The 7998-nt window shown below is 46.5% G+C and overlaps 2 protein-coding genes across 2 annotated transcripts in view; one reads left to right on the top strand and one right to left on the bottom strand.

The window, feature by feature from the left end:
* Positions 1-5583, top strand: part of Kif20a (kinesin family member 20A) — an 8753-nt gene extending 3170 nt beyond the window's left edge. The window contains exons 4-18 of the mRNA XM_021214737.2: positions 479-593; positions 690-877; positions 958-1087; positions 1296-1490; positions 1591-1702; positions 1801-1869; positions 2050-2193; positions 2319-2484; positions 2845-3009; positions 3130-3269; positions 3364-3466; positions 3955-4153; positions 4338-4429; positions 4747-4884; positions 5150-5583. Coding sequence (XP_021070396.1) covers positions 479-593; positions 690-877; positions 958-1087; positions 1296-1490; positions 1591-1702; positions 1801-1869; positions 2050-2193; positions 2319-2484; positions 2845-3009; positions 3130-3269; positions 3364-3466; positions 3955-4153; positions 4338-4429; positions 4747-4884; positions 5150-5464 — 2271 coding nt within the window. The 3' untranslated portion in view covers positions 5465-5583. The remainder of the gene's footprint in view (positions 1-478; positions 594-689; positions 878-957; positions 1088-1295; positions 1491-1590; positions 1703-1800; positions 1870-2049; positions 2194-2318; positions 2485-2844; positions 3010-3129; positions 3270-3363; positions 3467-3954; positions 4154-4337; positions 4430-4746; positions 4885-5149) is intronic.
* An 8-nt stretch (positions 5584-5591) lies between these two features.
* Positions 5592-7998, bottom strand: part of Cdc23 (cell division cycle 23) — a 20277-nt gene continuing 17870 nt past the window's right edge. Inside the window, exons 14-16 of the mRNA XM_021214740.2 lie at positions 7471-7549; positions 7276-7395; positions 5592-7046 (exon numbers count right to left, since the gene is read on the bottom strand). Of these exons, the coding sequence (XP_021070399.1) occupies positions 6876-7046; positions 7276-7395; positions 7471-7549 (370 nt within the window). The 3' untranslated portion in view covers positions 5592-6875. The remainder of the gene's footprint in view (positions 7047-7275; positions 7396-7470; positions 7550-7998) is intronic.

The following is a 7998-nucleotide window of genomic DNA, read 5'->3' on the forward strand; positions in this document are numbered from 1 at the left end:
TCTGTATAGCCCTGGCTGTCCTGAAGCTCACTCTGTAGACCAGGCTGGCCTCGAACTCAGAAATCCATCTGCCTCTGCCTCCCTAGTGCTGGGATTAAAGGCGTGCACCACCACTGCCCAGCTCAGTGACGGGAATTTTGCTGAAGCTATAGAGCTATTCAGTGGTAAAGACAGAACTGAGATTTGGATCTACCGTCTCCAAACCCATGCTTACAACCAACTGTGCAAGCCCGTGTGTGTGCACAGCATTACACTTAATAGCATTCCTTTAGTGTTTAATTAGGATGAACTGTACTAGCAGGGGGTGATGGGAGTCTTTAGCATTTAGGAACAACTAGAGTCCGTCAGGAAAACCTGCTTGAGCAATCTCCACAGGAGGACTGTATCTATTAGTCCTGTCCAGGAGACAGATGGCAGATGCAACGTGGCTTCTGAGAAATTGGTCTCTTTCTAGATATTTGGGCCAGAAGTGGGACAGGTGGCCTTCTTCAACCTGACCATGAAGGAGATGGTGAAGGATGTCCTCAAAGGGCAGAACTGGCTCATATACACCTATGGAGTCACCAACTCGGGGAAAACATACACAATTCAAGGTCAGTAGTAAGCTTCAGCAGGGGTGCCAACTGGCAACTTAAGGTTGGTTTTCCCTTTGATGCCTTGAGTAAAAGGTCTTACTGCTATTATTCCAGGTACTAGTAAGGATGCGGGGATCCTGCCTCAGTCTCTGGCTCTCATCTTTAATAGTCTCCAGGGCCAACTTCATCCAACACCTGATCTGAAGCCCTTGTTGCCCAATGAAGTAATCTGGCTAGACAGCAAGCAGATTCGACAGGAGGAAATGAAGAAGCTGTCCTTGCTAATTGGAGGCCTCCAAGAGGTGAAGTGCTCATGAAGTTGGGATAAATAGTACAGATTTTAGAAAAGATTAGTGCTTATCTTTTCTCTATGCCCTTTTAGGAGGAGCTGTCCACCTCCGTGAAGAAACGTGTCCACACTGAAAGTCGGATAGGTGCCAGCAATAGCTTTGACAGTGGCGTTGCTGGGCTATCTTCCACCAGTCAGTTCACCAGCAGTAGCCAGCTAGATGGTGTGTACCATGAGTGAGCTCTATGCTGGGCAGTCCGGGTTGGGAGGGTCGGGGGGGATATGACCCGCTCCCTGTTCCCAACAGCGGTAAGAGGTATAGATCAGGGACTGTAACTGGGACTTCATCTTTCTAAGTTTCTGTAGACCAAAGTAAAATGGAATTCTCCATGGTTAATGACATACATGTATTATGTTGGTTTTTTTCACAGAAACAAGTCAATTATGGGCACAGCCAGACACAGTCCCAGTAAGTGTTCCAACAGACATTCGCTTCTCTGTCTGGATCTCCTTCTTTGAGATCTACAATGAATTGCTTTATGACCTGTTAGAATCACCTAGCCATCAGCATAAGAGACAGACACTTCGACTGTGTGAGGATCAGAACGGCAATCCTTATGTGAAAGGTATGCACACACAGGTAGAGGAGGTTGGCAGGAAACCTGGAGGGATGTGGGGAAATTAGAAGAGGGGCCAAGTGTTCCCACCTTACTCTCTTGGCCCCAGATCTCAATTGGATTCATGTTCGTGATGTTGAGGAAGCCTGGAAACTTTTGAAAGTGGGTCGCAAGAACCAGAGCTTTGCCAGCACCCACATGAACCAGCACTCTAGCCGCAGGTCAGCTGTGAGAATTGACGCTTGACTATATCCAGACAGCTTTAGCCTTCCACCTGATCATAGAAGTTATAGAGTAATTTTTCCCTTTTCCTTTTCAGTCACAGCATCTTCTCAATCAGAATCTTGCACCTTCAGGGAGAAGGGGATATAGTGCCCAAGATCAGTGAGTAAGTTTTCCCACTTAGAAATTTGATCATCTTGGCCATGTGGTTATGGGGGCAGAAGGGAACTTCTCAAAGGAATTTGCTCTTTCCCTTCTTCTGATATAAACAGCTTGGAAGGGCCCTTCCCTAGAGAATTTTAGAACAAACTGAGTTCCTTACATCAGCTCTTGTGCTTTACTCCAGACTGTCACTGTGTGACCTAGCTGGCTCAGAGCGCTGCAAACATCAAAAAAGTGGTGAGCGGCTAAAGGAGGCAGGGAACATTAACACTTCTCTGCACACCCTGGGCCGCTGTATTGCTGCCCTGCGGCAGAATCAGCAGAACAGGTAAGCTGTCGGCTGGGTGGCCTGGGCCTGGCCCTGGTCAGCACTGAGGGTGGTGCTGGGATACACACACCCTGCCAAAGGCTGGGGTTATACTCAGCAATGCTATTTATCTGATTCCGTGCAAGGTCAAAGCAGAACCTGATTCCTTTCCGTGACAGCAAGTTGACTCGTGTGTTCCAAGGCTTCTTCACAGGTCGAGGTCGTTCCTGTATGATCGTCAATGTGAATCCCTGTGCATCTACATATGACGAGACTCTTCATGCAGCCAAATTCTCAGCCCTGGCCAGCCAGGTGAAAAGCTATACACATAATGATTGTATTTTCCTTGGATCCAATTTTTTTGGTCTTTTGAATCGGAGTTTCACTGTGTAGTCCTAGCTGACCTAGAACTCACTCTGTAAACCAGGCTGAGATCCACCTGCCTCTGCATCTGGAGTGCTTGGGATTAAAGGCATGGGCCACCACCACCCAGCAAGACTGGCAATCTTAAAAGAGCTCTTAGGAGCTGGGCAGTGGTGGCACAGGCCTTTAATCCCAGCACTTGGGAGGCAGAGGCAGGTGGATTTCTGAGTTCGAGGCCAGCCTGGTCTACAGAGTGGACCTAGTTAGGATCTAGTTAAGGAGTCAATTGAGATTTTTTTCCCCCTCCAGCTTGTGCATGCCCCACCTGTGCATCTGGAAATCCCATCCCTGCATTCATTCATCAAGGAGCACAGCCCTCAGGTTGGCCCTGGATCAAAGAAAGAGGGCAAGGCCGACTCAGACCTCGAGGACAGTCCTGAAGACGAAGCTGACATCTCCATGTACGGCAAGGAGGTGAGGACACAAGGCAGCTCTAGTGTGGCAGCTTGGTGGCTGGGCATGTGCCACAAGGTGTCCCGGTAGATATGGGCCTTTTTAAAAAGTGCAGGAGGGCTCATAGGTGTGGTCTTCTAGGAGCTACTCCAGGTGGTGGAAGCCATGAAAGCACTACTTTTAAAAGAACGACAAGAAAAGCTGCAGTTGGAGATAGAGCTCCGTGAGGAAATTTGCAACGAGATGGTGGAACAGATGCAACAACGGGAGCAGTGGTGCAGGTACCCTAGCCCAGCCCCTGTGATGGGGACAGCAGTGGGGTGTAGGCTCTGTTCTCCAGCTTCACTCAGGATCCTCGCTACCATTTTCTGACAGTGAGCGTTTGGACAACCAAAAGGAACTGTTGGAGGAACTGTATGAGGAGAAACTAAAGATCCTGAAGGAATCACTGACAATTTTCTACCAAGAACAGATTCAGGTGAGTTTACCCCAGCCAGTCTCGACACCCACGGGCTTCCATCCTTTGGGTCTGAGACAAACAAATGTCTACTTTTACCAAACAAAAACAAAGGCTGGCTGTCCTGGAACTCACTCTATAGACCAGGCTGGCCTTAAACTCAGATCTACCTGCCTCTGCCTCCCAAGTGCTGGGACTAAAGGCACACACTACCACCACTGCTACTGCCAGTATCTTATGGATTTCTGAGATAGGGCCTCACTATTGTCATTCTGGCCAATCTCAAACTAAGTTTTATAAACTCTAGAAATAACAGTAATATGTAATATAATTAATTTTTATTAGTTTTCCTTAGTTTCTCGCAGCTATTGAGATTAAGTTCAGGGATGAGTTCAGCATGAAAGTGTGCTATAGGCTATTGTCAGCATGAATGTTAAGGAAGCTTATGTTCTTTTAGTCTGGTCCTTTGGTGTTTGACCCTGGACAAAACTGCTCTCCTTCCCTCTTAGGAGCGGGATGAAAAAATTGAAGAGCTAGAAACTCTGTTGCAGGAAGCCAAACAGCAGCCAGTGGCACAACAGTCAGGGGGGCGTGAACTGTCCCTCCGGCGGTCACAGAGGTTGGCAGCGTCTGCCTCCACTCAGCAGTTCCAGGAAGTTAAAGCTGAACTAGAGCAATGCAAAACAGAGTTAAGCTCTACCACTGAAGGTGAGGAAGGCAGGGAGCCGGGCAGTGAAAGTGGGTGAAGGGAAGCTGGCATTCAAACTCAGTCCTGACTCCACCTCCAGGCAGGCCATTATCTACCCAGATCGTACTCTGCTGCTGTTAAAGCCCAAAGCTGAAAAACCCATGCATTAAGTGTTATCTGTATATCCTGTGTTTCTCCCCTCAGAGCTGCACAAGTATCAGCAAGTGTTAAAACCGCCACCCACAGCCAAGCCTTTCACCATTGATGTGGATAAGAAGTTAGAGGAGGGCCAGAAGGTATTTAACCTTAATTTATTTCAAAGGCCTCTATCAGGGGTTTAAATGAGAATAAGATGGTTTTTTTGCAAGGGTCCTGAGGAATGAAAGCCAGCTTGTTTTTGCTTTACATTATTTGTTTGTATGTAGTGATGTGGAAGACTGAAGAATGGTTCTCTCTTCCCACCATGTGGGTCCTAGATGTAACTGAGATTGTCGAGCTTGGGTGAGGAGTGCCCTCACTAGCTAAAGCCAGCGCACCAGCCTCCAGCTTCCCTAAGGCTGTCTTCAAATGGCTGCTGACTGATTTGGCCACAATCTGATTCCTACTCTTTCAGAATATAAGGCTGCTACGGACAGAGCTCCAGAAACTAGGACAGTCTCTGCAGTCAGCAGAAAGAGCCTGTTGCCACAGCACCGGAGCAGGAAAACTTCGTCAAGCATTAACCAACTGTGATGACATCTTAATCAAACAGGTGAGGGCAGCCTAGCCGCGGCCTGGCCCTACCCTGCCCTGCCTCCTGCTCTCTGTGCTAGTGTGTACGTGAGTGGGAAACAGAAGAACCAGTGAAAAAATAAAGCTAATGTCATAGCTTTCTGTATGCTAAGCAGGCACCCTACCACTATACTATGGTATTTCTCATTGCTAATGATACCTGATCTCTTAAATGATAAAAATGTATGTTTTAGACTAGACATGGCATACCCAATAATTGTTTTCTCTAACTTGAATGTTCTTAGAACCAGACCCTGGCTGAGCTGCAGAATAACATGGTGCTAGTGAAACTGGACCTTCAGAAGAAGGCAGCCTGCATTGCTGAGCAGTATCACACGGTGCTAAGGCTCCAAGGCCAAGCTTCTGCCAAAAAGCGGCTGGGAGCAAACCAGGAAAACCAGCAACCAAATCATCAACCCCCGGGAAAGAAACCATTCCTGCGAAACTTACTTCCCCGAACACCTACCTGCCAAAGCTCAACAGACAGCAGCCCTTATGCCCGGATCTTGCGCTCACGGCACTCTCCTTTACTCAAATCTCCCTTTGGCAAAAAATACTAAAGTTGTGGGGATAAAGATGCATGGTTGTTGCCCTGAGGTTGGTCAGCTGCTCAGCTGATAAGTCTCTTTCAAGCTTCAGCATATACCCAGAACTGTATTCAGAATTACTGTATTATAATCACCTATATAATCTTTTTTGTTTTTTCATGCACAAATATTATATGGAATAAAGACTTTGTTTATCCTTTTATTCGGATTCCAAATTTAGAAAAATATAAAAAGGGGGACAGAAAATTGATATAAATACCATCTGGCCTGTTAGACCCTTGGACAGGAACAGCGATGGGAACCAGCCTAGTGCACACTAGGAAATGAGTACAATTTTAATTGATACCCAGCTTGGGTAGCTCTGTCTGTCAGGGAAGTTGCTATGTCAAAATACCCACCTGCCTGTCTCTAAATGCTGGGATTAAAGACATGTACTACCTCATGGCACCCAGTTAATGTTCCTTCCATTAAAAGGGAAGTAAAATGTTCTGAATACAAGAGAAGGAAGGCTAGATCCTAACCATAGAATGATCTACAGCACCTACTGCACAAGCTCATTGTAGCAGACATCAAGCATATCTGAAACCTAGAAAAACAAAGCAATTCCTTCAACCTTATAGATTAAGGCTGAAAACCAAACTGGAGATTTAAAAAACAAATTTACATCAAGCATTTACTAAAAGATACCAGCATAGACTTTAATATCTGAAGTAAAAAAGTTCCTTTCAAAAATGTCCATGAAGTTCGCTCCTTGTGTTGCTTCATCGCGTGTACATAGTTAGCGTGGCCACAGTGCCGCCCCCTGGCCCTCACTGATCTCCTCAGAAGGGTTTAGAAGCCTGATTTTGATAGCTCCACAGTATTTAAACTCAATCTCTGTTATCAGAACAGCACTCTCTCAGTGAAAAGGTCGTTCTAGTCAGGCCTCACTCAGCATTCGCCTGTAATGCTATCATTAGGGAGGCTGAGGCAGAAAGGCCACAGGCTAGGAAACACAGAAACCCTGTCTTTAAAAAAAAAAAAAAGTCAAGCTGACTCCGTGCCTGCAGAGGACAAGCACCACGCATGGTGAGCTTTGCTCTGTTCTTGTCTGCCCGACTCAGCAGGGCTGAAAGCTTGCTTCTGTGGCATCACTGCTGGTAAAGTGTTGTAACAGGGATTCCTTGAGGGAGTGGCGTGGCAGGAAGGCCAAGGCCTGCCACTCTGAATAGAAGGGAGCACTGCTGGCTGGCTGCAGAAGACCATCTCTCCCCCACCATATTTCTGCCTGCCTCTGAAGGTGGTTCCATAGGCTGTCCCTCAGGCTGTTTCTGTCTATAGAAATGAGAAGAGCTTAGGTCCTTGGGAGAACAGACATGACTGTTCTTTACTGGAGGTAAGGTTTAATATTGGTCTAGCCATGTGCTGACGTGAGAGTAGTCGACTATGGTGTGACTGAAGAGAGGTTGAGTGGAGAAACTCTACGTGTGGGAGTGTTGTTTGCAGACAGTGAGGCAGGAAGGAAAAAGGTACCCGGCGCATCAGAGGTGGGTGTCTCCCCTTGGTTCCTCAGCTGCAGGATCTGGCGGAGCAAGGCCTTACCTTCTTCCCGGGTCTGAAACAAAGTCACAGCTGTTTCAAAATATATTCAGTGCTAATCTCAAAAAATGATTATTAAAATACTGTTCAGATCACTCCTTACAAATAAATGGAGTTCTGCCCCCTTTTTAAAAAGGGACTATTTGACAGGTGACTTCCACAGGTCAAAGTAAGCCTCGCTACACCCGTGGGAAAGACCATCTATTGTGGCCTAAAATCCAAAACCTTTAAAATCTAATACTCACATCATTGAATGCACAACATTTCTGGGCACAAGTTGAAGCTTCATCCCATAGCTTGCACTTGAAATAGTACTGGGCCAGGTATCGGAAGGCTGTACTCTCCTCTAAATGCTCCACTGTCTCCTAGATAAGGAAAGCAGGTGTGACCAAGGTGACAAGAGCCCGTCTGGGACGAGGCTCTTGTGCTCTGACACATACCCCACAGGAATAGATATCTTGGATGTATTTGATGTAACACTGGGCAGCCTGCTCTGACTCAGTCAACTGTTCATGAAGCCTACAAAAGAAATTGAGCTTTAAATAAGTCAGGCAACAAAACCAAGTCAGAAATTTAAAAGTAATTAACCCAGAAATGACAGGTAAACATAGATAACATATTGAGACCCAAAAGACTGTCAGTGCCCACCAAGTAGAGGAACTGAATTCAGTAACGCAGAGGCAGGCTGCGTTTCGAGGCCAGCCTGGTCTACAGAGTGAGTTCCAGGACAGCCAGGGTTACAGAAAGAAACCCTTTCTTGAAGAACTTACCTTGGCGGGAGACTGACCACTCCAAGTTGACGAGGCTACAATGAGTATATGGACAACAGAAAATGGTTTGTTTTTTTGCTTTTTTTGGTGGGGGGTGTTAAGGGGAGGGAGGACAGACATGGGGGAGAACTGAGAGGTGAGTGCGATTGGGTTGCATGATATGAGATTCCCAAATAATAAATTTTTTTCTTTTCTTTT

Source organism: Mus pahari, chromosome 15, assembly GCF_900095145.1.
Source record: "Mus pahari chromosome 15, PAHARI_EIJ_v1.1, whole genome shotgun sequence".
NCBI classification, from domain to species: Eukaryota; Metazoa; Chordata; class Mammalia; order Rodentia; family Muridae; genus Mus; species Mus pahari.